Raw genomic sequence first — 16,704 nt, forward strand, 5'->3', positions numbered from 1 at the left:
GCAAGTGACCCCAGGCCTTGGAGCTCAGCATCATTTTCTTGATTGACTATAACCTGGTTGTTAAAAGGATGAAATGATACCATGCATATTAAATATCCAGAATCATGCTTGGTCCATAATATGTTCAATAAACCCTAACACTTTTTTTCGGATATAAGCACTGGGTTCCCCGCCTCCCCCTTCATTCTGTTCATGTATTACATTGATTGGCTTTTGAATGTTGAACTATCCTTGCATTCCAAGAATAAATCCCACTTGGTTGTCATAGCACATAATCATTTTAATATGCTGTTGAATTCAGTTTGTTAGGGGTTTGTTTTGTTTTGTTTTGTTTTTTAATTGTTATTTACCATATACACAGAGTTTGTGCTTTTGGAGGGAGAAGCTAAATCAAGGTGACCTTGAAAGTGTAACAAGAGAATTTCCTGGACTGTCTGCTGTGAAAGTCATTCCAGTTTTGCTCTCATGGGATATTTTCATAAAGGCGATCCCTCTGCCCTGCTCCTTCAGTGTTCCCAGTTACTCTCTTAGCTGCAAGTGGACATAGCTACAGACAAATGAAAAATATAAACTGAGTGATTTAGAAGAAGAATTTTGAGAGCCTAGCTTTTTCTAAATGCCAAGGACTGTTTCAACTGTTAACTCAGGGATTAAGAGCATGAAAAGAATGTCAGGCTAGCTGATCAGAATTTTTATGATTAGAGAGAAAAGCTGGCTTCTCTGGGTCTTTGACCTAGCTCAGTGGGAAAAGCGGCAGAGCGCTTCAAATGCACCACCAGCCCATCTGGCTGCTTAAGGACACATCTGGGACGATATCCGAGGGGGGGTCACCTGCTTGCTTTCCCAGCTGGAAATGAAGTCAGAGATTACAGGCCTTGTCCTGTAGCAGAGGGGAGGCGTTTTTGGTGGGAAACAAAGTCCACTGGTCTTCCAGCAGCACTTGGGATTAACTTGGAGTAGGTTAACAAAGATTCCGATGATAAAAGCCACTCGGGGCATTCACACTTACTTGGAAGTTTTGATTCTGTTGGTCTGAGTTAGGAACTTAGATTTTGCCCTTAAAGAAAGTGGCCCTGGTGATTTGTATCATTAGGAAAGTTTGGAAGCCTTGTCTAGGGCAAGAGGGCAACTCTTTTCCCAGACCTCTGCTTATTAATGGAACAGGGAGCTAATATAATATTTAGCCACTGAAGAGACACATCTGTTTGGGTAAGGCCTGTCCAGGAAAGGAAGAGGATGACAGTTACTATTCTGTGGAGGAACAAATTTATGGGGCCGCTTTCGAGTTCTGCAATCATGAATGACTGATAATGTCATTAAAGGTCAAGCTTTCTTCTCTGAATTAGCTTGAGTTTGGTTGCAAACACAGCAGGCTTAAAAAGCCACCGAACATGGAGCCTGCTTGAGATTCTCTCTCTCCTTCTACCCCTCCCCTCAAAAAAAATTAATAAAAAAAAAAATGTTCCCTTTAAAAAAAGAGCCGGTGTTGACTTCACCTTGGAGACCAGGGACCGTGCTGCCACCACAGAGGGAGGGTCTGCAGCAGGTGTCCCCTAGATGCCAGGTCATACCTGACACTCATTCAACTTTTGCCACTGATGTGGTGCATAGGAAGGTTTCCTAGGGGGTCCTTCCTCACCCCTGGTTGGAACTGTTCCCCAAGGCTGAAAGCAAAAGGCACATGGGCTGACCAGAAGACAGCAGCGCCTAAGAGCTCGGTGAGGGCTGTGGGTGGTTAAGGGTCATCACAGGTCGAGCCCCCTGACGTGGGAAGGACGACACAGTCAAGAAATGTGTGTCTGTTCCCTTCCAGTGAGTTGACCCAGCAGGAAAAGCGGGTTAGGTGTCTGAGCATGCGATGGGTACATCAAGGGCCCCTGCTCTGCCAGAGGCCCCGGAGGTCCCTCTGCCATTTCTAGAATCCTGGTTTTGGCAGGATGCAAACAGGGCCCGGGAGTGGTTCCTTTAGCATCTAGAAAAGCACCTCATGGCACAAAAGGACAGGCTCAAACACTTTTTGAATACATGAATGAATGAATGAATGTGAATGAGAAAGGGCTTGTCATTGAATTGTAAAACAGAGGCCTGCCAATCGTGGACAATGTATAAGAAAACTTCAAGCTTCATTTCTCAGACCTTTACTCTTCTAAACAAAGTTCAGGCCTCTGCCTGTTATACTCTGTTAACCACAGAGGCCCAAAGTTCTTCCATAACTAATCGGAGCCTGTGATTGCTTTGCTGTGCTCTGAGGAGCTCTCATAATCCCTTTCCCCTCTGGGAAGCGGGGTGATTGCGTGCGGACGATGGAGCAGGGCGGCAGCCGCTTGGACGACTTCCCTTTCAACATGTTTTCGGTCACTCCTTACACACCCAGTACCGCTGACATCCAGGTGTCCGATGATGACAAGGCAGGGGCCACCTTGCTCTTCTCAGGCATCTTCCTGGGACTGGTGGGGATCACGTTCACCATCATGGGCTGGATCAAATACCAAGGTGTCTCTCACTTTGAATGGACCCAGCTCCTTGGGCCCATCCTGCTATCGGTCGGAGTGACATTCATCCTGATTGCTGTGTGCAAGTTCAAAATGCTCTCCTGCCAGGTGTGCAAAGAAAGTGAGGAAAGGGCTCTGGATTCGGAGCAGACGGCGGGAGGACAATCATTTGTTTTCACTGGTATCAACCAGCCCATCACCTTCCATGGGGCCACTGTGGTGCAATATATCCCTCCTCCCTATGGCTCTCAAGAGCCCCTTGGGATCAACGCCACCTACCTGCAGCCAGTGGTGAACCCCTGTGGTCTCATACCACCTGGAGGGGTGGTGACGGCCACGCCAAGTCCTCCTCAGTACTACGCCATCTACCCTCCAGACAACGCCACGTTTATTGGAGAGCAAGACTACTCTTCGATTGTGGCTGGTGGAAATGACAGGTACGTGGTGTGGAGGGGGGACGGTCCCCTTGCGGGTGTCACAGTCACAGCCCGTGACTTTGTCCGGTCTAGAAGGAAGGTGTCGGGAGAATGCGAAAGTCTGTGTGGCCTCTTCCCAGGGTGGCGGCGTCGGCTCTGAGACACGCGTCGTGGGCTGTAACGGGTCTGTGTTTTCTGCTCCCACTGCCAGGTCTGGCCCTGATGCTGACCAGCTGGAAGAGACACAGCTGGGAGAAGAGGACTCCACCTGCTTCTCTCCTCCTCCCTATGAGGAAATATACTCCCTTCCTCGCTAGACCATGATGCTGAGGGAACAGCATTTAAGTCATTGTTGCTGACGAATGAGGTGTCGGATGCCGTGACTTTCAGAGTCTAGACAGTAGGACAGCCTAGGCAGCCTGATGGAGACCGTTCAAGGGGGTGCGGTGGGAGGGGAAATGGGAACCAACATGTCTCAGATTGGTAAAAATTAGGCCCGGGGTGGGGGGATATTTCCTTCTGGTACAGCTGGACATTCCCGCATATGGTTCATGGGCAGAAATTTTATTTCTTTGTCCACAACCCACCCCTTGCCAGGAAGGCACTGGTGTCTCAATTTTAGCTCCGGCAGCCAAGGGAAACACCACGGCTGCTGGGACTCTGGAAGTTTCCATGGAAGTGAGAGTGGGGGGTGGGCAGCAGGTGGGCAAGAGAAGATAGGCTCACCTGGAGATTTCCCAGTGCCGGTTCTCAGCCCCTCAAAGGGGGTTTGCAGATCCCCAAATAACTCGGTTGCCATCCGGTGTCCCCTGAGGGCTCTGGGTATCTTAACGGCTGCAAAACATTTTAACAGCTGAATAAAGTAAAATAACGTCTCCTGTTCAAAAAGTATTAGGTAGCTGGCTACAAAATAAAACAATAACCATACAAAATAAATAATAATAGGATAATGATGTCAATAAATCCTTAAGTTATCACTGTGTCACAAGGACTACGGGCAAGGCTAAAGCTTGATGTGTCCACCCAGGCTAGTATCTCTGCTGGACACAAGCCACCTGGGCCCAGGGACCAACAGAACATGGGTGCTTCTATAAGCACCTATTGATGAGTTCTGCTCAATTAGACAAAATAGAGCCTCGTGTCCATACCCGGAAAATCATGGATCATGGAAACAATCTTTATGGTCAACAGAAGCTCATCTTCTATATAAAAGAAGTTGGTGGCCTTAATCTCCCTGAATCTGAACTGGGTAATAAACCACCACCACGGATCGAAGACTTTAGAAGAGACAGTTATGACCATTGAGTTTTAAAAGAAAATATTTTCCTGTCACTCGACATAAGGGAGGCTCATCCCAGAGGAAGACAGGATTCAGCAATTCCTTAAAGTTTTGGTACCATGTTCATGATTTTTACTAATTTTTATCAAAAACATCTCATTTTCCAAGGATATGATTAAAATATGCTTGGTTTATTATTATTGTGGTCTGTATTATATCTTAGGAACAAAACCTTTTTATATGAGAATTCGTTTTGATGTGTGATGATAGAAAGTAATGGAAAAAAGTGATTCTGTTTACAGAAACAATAGTCATGAAATATTGGATTCCTAACTGAGAGCCACTGGTTCTGGGAAGGAAGTCTGGGGACAGGGACGCAGCTGAGCATCACCTGTGGCATGCCTACTGGCAATGACACTTGGAGCCCTGCGTGCCTGCTTCCCTCACCCCTTGCTCTGCTCATCCTCCCCCATCCCACAACTCTATATTCCTGGATTTCAGTTATAATGAGCATCAAGGGAAGGTCAAATCACAAAAAGATGTTTGGAAAGGGTGTCCATGTGTAGAAGCAGGCCAGGCAGGAAAGCTGATTTATCTCAGTGATGCCACGAGTCCCACACGCAGGGAAGTGGCCTTGGGGAGTTTTTAGCTCCAGGCAACAAAATTACTCAGCACCATCCCTGTTCCAAGAAAGAGAAAAAGTGCCAACACAGAGGTCATCGATGCCTCCGAAGACTGTGCATCAGAGTGTCAGGAGCTCGAGGTGGGTGGCAGGCCTGGAATAGTCAGGGGGTGGGAAAATGAGAACCTGTTCATTCAACTTCTACTCCCTGGTAGGACATGGGCCAAGTGGGGATAGAACAGTGAGAAAGCCCACCAAGAGAAGAGCAGAGCTTCTAGTCTAGGAGGGGAAACAGATCTGATCAACTACTCTCTGACATCCAGGAGGGGTCTCATAGCTCTGGACCGGTCAGGAGGATCATGAGGGCTTGCTTGAGGAAGTGAAGTCAAGGCCCCTGCCTTGCAGAACCCCAGGGAGCACTGTTCACACAGGAAAGCTTTGTGACTGATGTCTCTTGACCTCTGAGGACTGTCCTGGTAGCTGAGGGAACAGTAGCTGATACCCAGTCAAAGAGAAGGAGGGAGATGCCTGGCAATCCCCCCTAAGCAGGAGGCGGTATTAAGAGGGCACCTTACAGGCTGTGTAAACAGTATTCCTCTGCTACTGCAGGGCACCAAATAGAGGGGCCTTCTGCTACCTGAGAATTACATCCACCTGCTCTCTTGCTTCAAGACACCATGGTCTCTGTCTTCACTCGGGGGTTGCAGGTGCCAGCATGATAGAAAGCCCACTGAATGGCTTTTGGATTCCAACACTGAGTCTGTGCTCGGTCTCTTTGACTGGAAGAGTTTTTAGTTTGTCATCTGGATATTTGCCTTTTATCATTCTTTCTGTCAGTATCTTATGAGGGATGAATGGAGGACTGTGATGTGGGGCTAGTGAATCAGAGTCTGTCCGGCCCCTGCTATGCTATCCACCCTGAGATTATCAGTGTGCAAAGTGGCCCTGGCTTTGGGAACGTGCTCAAAGTTTCAGTGCCCAGGCCAGAACCTTTAGGGCCTTGTCAGCCATTTTAGTCTGTGTTGGCAGAGCAATTGGAAAGCCATTGAATGCTCTTAATGAGGAGGGAGCTGTGATATGATTCTGAACACTTACTAGTTAAGGTAAACCCAGTGTCACATAGGGTGTAACATTGACTTTGCTGGCAAAGCTCAGATCTAGGTTACCACAACACCAGGCGACACTTCTCCACCCTCAGCCTTTAGTGGGACACCGTGTGTGGGTGCGTTCTGGCCATCTATATAGAATTCAAAAGAAAGCTAAAAGGTCTTGTTAATCAAAGGAGACAGGTTTCTGAAGAATGTAATGCTGGGCCTTTTGGCTGGAGAGACTGATAACACCTCAGGATCTTGACAGGGCAGGAGAGGGATTATCTAGGCCTGTGAAGTGAGGCCCAGCCACCAAGGGGAAGAAGCTTTCACAGAGCTCCTGGGACTTCTTCTTGATCCATTTGGGCCAACCAAGGACTGGATCTCTTGTGCAATCTGGGTGTGTGTTTCCTCCCTTCTACAGAACTCCAGAGGGAGGGGTCCTGCAGAGGTGGAGGGCTTCCCAGAGCCTGCGATCAATCAATCCTTTCCCTTTGGCTCCACTGTGCCGGGCACCGATCTGAGTTTCAAGCTCTTTGCTACAAAACCAGCCATTTAAATAATGCTCTCCCCACTTTTTTTTTTTTTTTTTGACAGAGGGCGGGGTACATCATAAAAATAAAGACTCTTGTTTGTGAAGAGCTGGCCGTGGGTGTCTGTTTTCAGCTTCTGACCTCTGGAGCGCCTCATGGGCCTTGTTTACTGTTGGATCCCTGGAGCAGGGCTGGCTGAAACCCTGCACCCCAGGCGGCTGATGTTTCTCCCCCAAACAGAAGCTCCTCGTAGTAACCGTTGTCAGGTAGACTCCTTTTATCAACAAAGAAAGCTTCCCACCTAGTTCTCAGTAGTGTCCCTGCCCGTCGAGATAACCAGGGTGCTGTCTGCAGAATGCAACTCACACCACTTGGCATTCACCAAAGGCCTCATGCAGAGCCCTCTGCACAACCAACACCCGGCTCCTGTTGAGTAACAGATATGAAATAAATAAATGAAGAGCTTTCCAAATGGCTAATACATGACCACTTCAACTTAGCTGTTCTGCTGTTTTCTACATTGTGAAAAATTTCAAACAACTACAAGGGTAGAGAGAATAGTACATGAAACCCTGCGGGGTCATCCATTATCCAACCTCAAAACTCATGGCTGACCTTGTTTCATTGACACCCCCACCCACAATCCCCCCACCTGGATTTTTATTTTTTTTTTCAGGGTTTTTCATCTTTTTATTTTATTTTGTAAAGGTTTTTTTTTTAATTGAGGTATAACTGACATCTAACATTATGTTAGTTTCAGGTGTACAATATAATGATTTGGCAGTTGTATAACCCAACTGGATATTTTATTGATTGATTGATTGACTGATTGACAGAGGAAGAGTGTGAGGTGTGGAGGGGTAGAGGGAGAGGGAGAGAGAGAGAGAGAAAATCTTAAATAGGCTCCATGTTCAGTGCAGGGCTCAATCCCATGATCCTGGGACCATGACCTGAGCCAAAATCAAGAGTCCGATGCTTAACTGACTGTGCCACCCAGGCACCCCCAACTAGATTTTTAAAAAGTAAATCACGTCATCTTAAAAATATTTCATTGTGTATCTTTAAAAGGTAAAGACTCAAAAAAAGAGTCATGCCATGATTACACCTAAAAAATGTACACTTCCTTAAGGTCATCAAATATCTAAATCACTGTTCAACTTACCCCCAATTTTCTCTATTTTATTTTTACCTCTTCACTTTGCTTCATTCAAAAACCAAATGAGATTAGCTTTTTGCTAAATGCATCCTAAGTTTCTAGTTACCTTATACTGTATTTTGGAAGGCAGACAACCAGAAAATTGTTCGTAGTAGCAGATTCATATTTATTAAATCTCACTTTCCAACCAAAAATGTTTTTCAAGATTTTTCACTTTATATCTCCTCCTTTGTCTCTTCCCTGAAACTCTAAGACTTCCCTGGAAGAAGTAACTTATTTCTTCTAATTTTTGCACATTATTAGAGATTTTTTCTAAACATAGGCCTAGAAAAAATACATACACGAAAACACAAAGCGATCTTTAAGTGAATGTTTAGTTGATAATTATGAGTTGCTAAATATTTTCAAGAGTATCTGAAAATTCTGGCAACCTTTAGCAGTTTTGACTTGTTAGGCAAAATTTTTTAGGAAAAAAAGTTCTTCCCTTCAGAAATCATAAAAACTCCTTGGAACATCTCAGAAGTGGAAACCAGAGTCTCTCTTTAAGAAATAATTGGCAAAACCTCTTGCTGAACATTAAAATATTACCTGGTACAATTTAACTCGCAGAGGTCATTGATTGTGGACCTCTCACCAGTGAGTTCCCAATTCTCCTCAAGTTAAAAATGAATATATTTTCTGGACATGCCTACAACTCTTCCTTTGAAGGTGGATAAGTGTGTGTGTGTGTGTGTGTGTGTGTTCACCTATACCCTCTTATACAATGTGATTTATGGATTTCTTGCCCATTTACTACTAGTAAATCATCAAGAGTTTTATGTCCCAGGCAGTCAGCAGTTGGTTATAAAATCAACAGCGAGCCGTACTAAATAAACCGTTACTGGATTGCTCTTAAGAACTGATGACAAATCAGAAAGTGAAGACAACTCCATGGGAATGATTCTCACCTGCCTTTGGGATACCACAAAGGTCTCAGATAGGGGAATTTTATTTGCCTTGAGCTTTTAAGAAGATTAATAACCAGATGAACTGGGAAGGAAATCAGTTTTCTGGGTTCCAGAAGTTTTCTTCTGGAACAAAGAATTTGTCCTCCAGCACAAAACCTACACGTGTGTAAATCAAAGACACAAATATGTCTACACACAACAGGCTGAAAGTGAAGCTTGTGTAAGAAGTCAGAGATTTTCCTCTTTGAATATTCCAATTTATTAGTTTAAAAAAATTTAAAAGATGGAATGTGTGTATGTGTACAGTTTAAAAAAAATTTTTTTTAATTTATTTATTTTTGGGACAGAGAGAGACAGAGCATGAACGGGGGAGGGTCAGAGAAAGAGGGAGACACAGAATCTGAAACGGGCTCCAGGCTCTGAGCCGTCAGCACAGAGCCCGACGCGGGGCTCGAACTCACGGACCGTGAGATCATGACCTGAGGTGAAGTCGGCCGCTTAACCGACTGAGCCACCCAGGCGCCCCTACAGTTTTTAAAATAGATTTAATATGTCTTAATGAATACATAAGGACTGGTAATAATCGTTTCTGGAGCAGAGGATGGGAAGGTCATTTTTCACGTTAGTCCATACTAATCAATGGATTTTTAAAAAATGTTTATTTATTTTGAGAGAGAGAGAGAGAGAGACAGAGCATGAGCAGGGGAGGGGCAGAGAGAGAGAGGGAGACACAGAATCTGAAGCAGGTTCCAGGCTCGGAGCTGTCAGCACAGAACCCACGAGCCGCGAGATCATGACCTGAGCCAAAGTTGGACACTCAACCGACAAAGCCACCCAGGTGCCCCTAATGGATTTTTTTTTTTTTTAACATGCTCATTTACTATATGTTCACAAGATTATTTTTAGAAAGAGGAAGAAGAGAAGGAAATGATCTTTCCCCATGTACTTTTACTGTTAACAGCATCTTCTTGAGTCCTAGAGTAAATAATTTTCATTGCCACCGCTGCTTATATATGCAACAGATACACACACAAGGCACATAGATGCAAATGTGTTATGTTTATACTGTGATATGAATAACACTTTTACATGGACATACACACATAAGGTCTCGGGAGAGAGAACAGAGTGTTCCATTGTCCGTCACTCACCCTGTGTGGGAAAGATTTTTCACACATATATGTTGTTGCTAAAGTCCTCTGCTGGCTAATGTTCAATGTTAGGTAAACAGTGACCAATGTCAATGGAACAACAGCACACAGAGAGTCATGAGTCAGATTCCACAGGTTCCTTCTTTGATAGTTTTCTCAACCCAGCCTCTGCCTCCACACCTTGAAAAACTGCTCACCACAGCAGCAATTCACGTACCTTGGGACCTTTGGGGGTGAAACTGAGAGTAACTCTAGCTACCCGATTTCCTCATCAGAAGGAGCTGTAGGATTAACTGTGCCCCCCTTCCTACTCTTTCCCACTCTGGATGGGTCCGTGCAAGGACATGAGCGCCTGCAGCAGCCACGGGCCCTTTCCCTCCTGGTCCCTCCTGCATTCCAGCTGAGGCTTTTCCTTCTGGGCCTCTGGGGCTGGTCTGATCGCCCCGTCAGCCAGGAAGGACTCCCTGATCCCTCAACAGTCTGAACAGGAGCCACGAAAACATGCTTGGAATTTTTCAGAAGGCAAAGAGACTGCAAAGGGAAAACAAAAATCTCTGTCTATAAAGCTCCAAAGAGAACAGGTTTAGACTAGAGCGTGTCTCTGCCTCATTTGGCCCCTCAGAGGTCACTGGGGGCTCACCTTCAGGGGTCACCTTTCTGGTTCCTGTGCTTAAGTGACACCCTGGCTGACCTCCCAGCTTACTCTGTGGTTCTCAAAGGCCCGTGGCAGGAGGCACCACGGCTACTTAGACTTGTGTACCTGGCGGATATTCTTTCAAAACTGAACAAAGTCAGTTTGTCACTTCAAGGGAAATAACTGACAGCATTTAGTGCTAATGATAATATTGAACCTTTCAAGCGAAAATTAGAATTTCTGAAAATTTTATTTGTCATCACGAGTTTGACAACTTCCCTAAAACTGGACTTTATTTTTGAGATCAAAGTGGTATTTAAAAATGTCATATTAAGGGCACCTGGGTGGCTCAGTCTGTTAAGCGTCCAACTCTTGGTTTCGGCTCAGGTCATGATCTCATAGTTCCTGAGTTCAAGCCCCACGTCGGGCTCTGCACTGACAGGGTGGAGCCTGCTTGGGATTCTCTCTCTCTCTCTGTCTCTCTCTCTGCCCCTCCCTGACCTCTCTCTCTCTCTCTCTCAAAAAATAAACATAAAAGAATATTTAAAAATGTGATTTTAAACTCTATTATATAATGAAATGTTAACATTTGAAAGGTCGGCATAACTCAGTGAATGCATATTTTCCACATGAGCACTACATGATATTACAAAATCATGTGCGTGTAAAAAATACATTCAACACGCTAGATAGACCAATGGCTTTTCATGGAATAGACCGCAAAATAATCATGGATATGATTTCAGATTCTATATTGCAATTAGCCTTTAAGAAACTGCCATGTGAGTTTTGGTGTCGTGTCAAAGAATACTATCTACAATTATCTGAAAAGCTTTAGAAATATTTCTATATTTTCCAACTTACACATCTGTGTGAAACCAGATTCTCTTCATATAATTCAACCCAAACAGCACATTGCAACAGATTCAATGCAGAAATAGATACAAGAATCTGGCTGTCTTCTGTTCAGTTGGATACTTTTATAAAAATTTGCAAAATTGAAAAGAAATACCATTCTTCTCACCTTTCTTTTCCACTTTGGAAAAAATATGTTATTTAACACATAAAGGGTATATAATTATAATTTTTATTTATTTTAATTTTAAAATTAATTAAATTAAAAATTAAACTAATTTTTAATTTATTTTTAATTTTTTAAAAAGTTTATTTATTTGTTTATTTATTTATTTAAGTAATCTCTACACCCAACGTGGGGCTTGAACTCATGGTCCCAAGATTGAGTCACACACCCTTCTAACTGAGCCAGGCAGGTGCCCCTGTAATTTTTATCTTTATGTTTTAAGTTTTTTGAAGACCCTGGAGCGCTTTTAAATTTTTTCTAGCTTTATTGAGGTATAATTCACAAGCAAAATGATAAGATTTTAAAGTGTACAATGTGATGATTTGATATACTATATACTAATATATTAATATATTTGATATAAAATATACTAATTTTATAATGAATAAACAATATTTAATTTTCTTATTTTAATTTCTAATATGGTAAATACTAATATATATCACATAATCAAAAATTCTTTGGGTTCCTCCGTATATTTTAAGGGTCTAAAAGGTTTTCAAGAGCCTAAGTGTTGAGAACAGCTGGCCTACACTACAGGGGTAGAAAAGAAGGACTGTTAATGTGTCTTCCTAAAACACTACATTTCCCAGCCTCCTTTGCAGCTAAGTATGAGCATATGATTAAGTTCTGGCTAACTGGATGTAAGCAGAAGTTTTGGGATAGGACTTCCAGAAAGACTATGTGGAAAATACACAGCTAGGGGAATTCCTCTTCTGACTTCCTGCTTTTTACTCATTCTGAAAGACTACTACTTACATGTGATCACAGAAGATCTAGCAGCCAGCTTGGACCATGAGGTGACCCTGAGAAAAGAAGCTACTTATTATAAAGATGGAGGAAAGGGGCGCCTGGCTCAGTCGGTTGAGCGTCCGACTTCGGCTCAGGCCAACGATCTCACGGTTTGTGAGTTCGAGCCCTGCGTTGGGCTCTGTGCTGACAGCTCAGAGCCTGGCACCTGCTTTGGGTTCTGTGTCTCCCCCTCCCACTGCCCCTCTCCTGCTCATGCTGTGTCTCTCTGTCTCTTGATAATATATAAATGTTAAAAAAAAAAAAAAAAAGAGGAGAAAGAAAAAAAAGTTGGGTCTTTAGTGACTATTACGGTGCTGCCTGATTGTCTACTCTAGATTTCTTTAAAATGAAAGAGAAATAAAGTTTTAAATCTTGTTTAAGCCACTATTATTTTGACTTTACGGTTACATGTAGGGAAACCTAATTGGTTCCTTTAAGTGTGACAATGTGCTAAGATTAGCCACAAAGGACCCAGCTTTACATGGATTCTATAACTATTTCTCATGTATTTTTAAGATTGGGTTTCATCCGCATGACAACCATTGTATTAAGGTAACATTAGTCACGGTTAGCATTGTAGGCTCTCAGAAATTCATTCAACCCTTTAAGCAACAAACATTTGGAGGCTCATCGTATTGGCATGCAGTGAGCCAGGCACTGGGTGTACATGCCCTCAGAGCTCTTGTGGTCCAGGGAGGGAGCCACCACCCTCCAGGAACTGGTACTGCCCTCACAGCTCTGCTGTGGGTCCCATGTTAAGATAAGTTAAGACTATTCTCAGTATGAAGAGAGATGCAGACAGCTTGTCACTTAATTGGTGTTTCTGGGGCAGGACTTAAAATTCTCATGAGTAAATTTCATTGTCACCCACACTCATTGAACCAGAATGGCCCAAATAAACAAAGAGGCGTCCTTCTCCCCTGTCCTTAATTTTGATGGGTTGACAAATCTCATTTCCAAGATTAGCCATGTCCGTTATTGAGTGCTCCCTCATGCTACACGGTTGATATAGTAAGTGGCTTGATTTGAAATACCGTTGTAGAAGGCCAACAAAGGTGGCCAAGGAACCACCTGTTACTAAACTCTTCTAAGCAAAGGTAACTTTTTGTGGAACCTCAAAGCAGTCTCTTCCCTCCAGTTGTACAAAGTCTATTACCATTTACTGGGAGCATTATAGATGGGGACTGGGTAAAGAAGAGATATACAAAAGCCTTACTCATGAAGGCTGGAAGATTCCAGAGGAGACAGCATCTTCATGGTTACCAAAATTCTTCCAGGCTCCTTGGGTTTGGGGTGGATTCAGCCCAGACCTGACCATTGCACAGCCTGCTGAGTATTAAACACGATGATACTATTGATTAAAAACAACAAAGTCCGCAGACTTGTAATTAGTAAGTCATGCTACCCTGATGGGGAAAGCAGGGAGGATTAAAAGGCTAGGTTCAACTAGAACGCTAGCTCTGCCACTTACTAGCTAGGTGACTTTAGGCAAGTTGCTTAACCTCGCTGAGCATGAGAGAACACGTTTAGGCACGTGTTCTCAGACAATGCTGTTCATTCTAGGAGGTGGACAAACAGACCAAAATGTGCTAACATAGCTGGAGAAATGACTTTTCTATTAATTTTTCCCTGCCATAATCTATCACTTTAGAATTAGATGTGTTTTCATATAACTAAATCCCCCAAATGACATTACTTTAAACAAGGTGAGTTTATTTCTCTCCTCCATGTGAAAAGCCCAAAGGTAGGTAGTATAGGGCAGATCCCTATCATCAGTGTCCCAGACTCCTATCTTTCTGTCATCTTTAGTCACCAGCCAGCTTTCCTCTTCAGTCATCCCATAGTCCAAGATGGCTGCTGAAGCATGGCATTATGTCTACATCCTAGAAGGTGGAAGGAAGTAGAAAAAGACAAGAAAGGGGGGGGGCAGCACCTGGGGGGCTGAGTCAGTTGCATGTCTGACTTCAGCTCAGGTCATGATCTCACTGCTAGTGAGTCCGAGCCCCACGTCGGGCTCTGTGCTGACGACTCAGAGCCTGGAGCCTGTTTCAGATTCTGTCTCTCCCTCTCTCTCTGCCACTCCCCTGCTTGCGCTCTGTCTCTCTCTCTCTCTCTCTCTCTCTCTCTCTCTCAAATATAAAACAAAACATAAAAAAAAAATTTAAAGAAAAGAAAAAAGGGCATACCTCACACCTGATTCGATTCTCTTAAAACCTTCACCTCATTGACCGGAATGTGGTCCTGTGGCTTCCCCAAGCTGTAAAGGAATTCTGGGAAACACAGCTGTTCACTGTTACTGTTGTTCTATTACAAGGGGGAAACTTGTAGAATGGATACTGGGCAAGCAACTGCAGCCTCTTCCATACTTGGTTCTCTCTCTCTCTCGCTCACTCGCTTCGGTTTAGATTCAACTATCTGCTCAAGAATTTGGAACGTTTCAGAAAATGTTTGTTTTGAATCCCTCTGCTGAACCCAAAATATTAACTTTGAAATGCCAAGTATAAATACACATGCCAGAAGCAAGGTTTTGGCCAAAGAAGCTTGACTTATAATTTCAGAATGACAGATGAACTCATCAGCAGGGAAGCATCAATGAGTTACAGAGCATCTAAGTTGTACAACAGGCAAGCTTTGAACCACAACACCAAGGACTTGCTGTGTCACATATTTGTCTCATTTCTCTCAGTTTTTGTGGGATTTTCAGTGTAACCCATCCTCACATTTGAAGGACATTAGTTGTTATGGAAACAGGGACATTAAATTCACATGGCAGGATTTAATGGCATTGACATAATCAAAACAAAGTGCGTTCATTCCAGAAGCCAGGATTTAAGGACTTGAGTTCTTCGGAGTTTAACTTGCTCCCTGAGTTTGCGGTGGGGAGGGAGAGGGGAGAGTGTAGGAAGCCAGACACCTTTGGGAGCTGCCATAACTTCTTTGGGGCATTAGAGCTATATTTAGTGCAATTAAGTTGCTAATTCAGTAAAAATGACTACAGTTTCCTTGTGGCCCCAGAGAATAAAATGCAGCTGCTAACGGTGGCTGATTTATAACCTAGGCACCGGGGGAAATAAGCCAGATTCTTCCGAGGGCCTAAATCACTCAGCCAGGCGATCAAAACAGCATGCTTGCCCTGGGCAGAGCACCAGAGTTGTGCAGCCTCCAAAACTGGGCTTGACAAACTCCCTGTTTTCAGCAGGATTAGACCCCTGCCTCTCCCTCATCCCTCAGAAGGATCCAAGAAGTATAAGAGAGCCTTCAAAGACTCAGAGGTCGGTACTTATGCTCTCCTCAGCCTCAATCACAACCCAAGGGAAACTGGGACTCAAAAGGCAGAAAAGTATGTATTTCGTCTGTGATCTCCCCTACTAGCAAGTTAAGGTCATTGAAGATGGCATATGTGTGTGGGCAGGGCCGATTTGAAGGGCTAGCCGATTGTACACCGCACACCCCCTGGTGGACGCCATTCACAGCATAGTCTAAGTCAGTGGTTCTCAAACGTGGCTGCATATTAGAGCCACCTGAACAGTTTGAAAAATTCCAAAGCCCAGTCTGCATCTCAGACCAACTAAATCAGACATTAGAGGAGGGACCAAGATGCCAATAGCGTTTAAAGCCTCCCACATGACTCCAATGTGCCACCACGTTTAAGAACCAATGGTCTGACTCACGTAGACTTTGATGCGGATGGTATCCCCTGCAGCTATACTGGGGACAGTTTGCACAGACTCACATCACAGCCCTGGGCAGGGGTGTGACAGCTTCTACACAGAGGCTTTTCACTTACGTTGTCTACTGGGAATTTTTTTCCCTTCTTGTTTTCTTCTTCGAGTTTATGATTCCTACAGAAAGATTTAGAAGATGGACTTTGCAAGGGAGATCAGCGCTTGTGATGAAGCCTCATCTTCGCCAGACTTCTCCCTCGAGCTGGGGCCTCAAATCAGGTGGCCCCGCTGACCCCTCCCCGCCACCAAAAGGCCCCATGTTTCGCACATGGGAAACAGTCAGTGGTCCTTAGTAGAACATGGGCATAGGTGAATAATGCAGGGGCAAACCATGCTAGGAGAAGAAAGTTCTGGGTGCTGAGAGGGAGACAATGACCAGCAGAAGGGAGTGCTAAATAGCTATGAATCTGGCTGAGGGCCTCCCCTCAGCCTTGTCAAAGGCAGTGAGTCGAAGGGGCCTGCTACACTGTCCTGGTGAGCCAGCAGGGAATCCAGGACCTCAGGAGGCCCTTGCACTCACCTGCAGTCACCAGGTCTCTGGACCACACGCAGTAGAGCAGAGCAGCCAAGGGCTGACTCCTGGAGTCGCAGGATTTGGCCCCTTACTGGCCGAGTAACTTTGGGAATGTCTGAGAAAATTGTCATACCTCTGCCCCCTGTATCTGTTGAGTGGAATAGTCTGTGCCTCTTAGTGTGGCCGTGAGGCCCAGCTCAGTGCTTATCATGTGCCCAGAGCCCCGGTAGGAGCCTTGTAAATGAAGGCAATGGTATTCCTGCCCAGGCTTCGG

The 16,704-nt window shown here is 44.4% G+C and overlaps 1 protein-coding gene across 1 annotated transcript; it reads left to right on the plus strand.

The window, feature by feature from the left end:
- The first annotated feature begins 2,223 nt into the window (after nt 1-2,223).
- Nucleotides 2,224-4,387, plus strand: TMEM174 (transmembrane protein 174). The gene is made up of 2 exons (XM_030322837.1): nt 2,224-2,929; nt 3,120-4,387. The coding sequence occupies exons 1-2, from the start codon at nt 2,304-2,306 to the stop codon at nt 3,223-3,225; spliced, it is 732 nt and encodes a 243-aa protein (XP_030178697.1). The 5' UTR covers nt 2,224-2,303; the 3' UTR covers nt 3,226-4,387.
- Nucleotides 4,388-16,704: the final 12,317 nt, after the last annotated feature.

This window comes from Lynx canadensis, chromosome A1, assembly GCF_007474595.2.
Source record: "Lynx canadensis isolate LIC74 chromosome A1, mLynCan4.pri.v2, whole genome shotgun sequence".
NCBI lineage: Eukaryota > Metazoa > Chordata > Mammalia > Carnivora > Felidae > Lynx > Lynx canadensis.

Coding starts and splice junctions, on each gene's coding strand:
- TMEM174 (XM_030322837.1), top strand. CDS start 2,304: ATGGAGCAGGGCGGCAGCCGCTTGGACGACTTCCCTTTCAACATGTTT. Junction 2,930..3,119: donor GTGGCTGGTGGAAATGACAG/GTACGTGGTGTG, acceptor TCCCACTGCCAG/GTCTGGCCCTGATGCTGACC.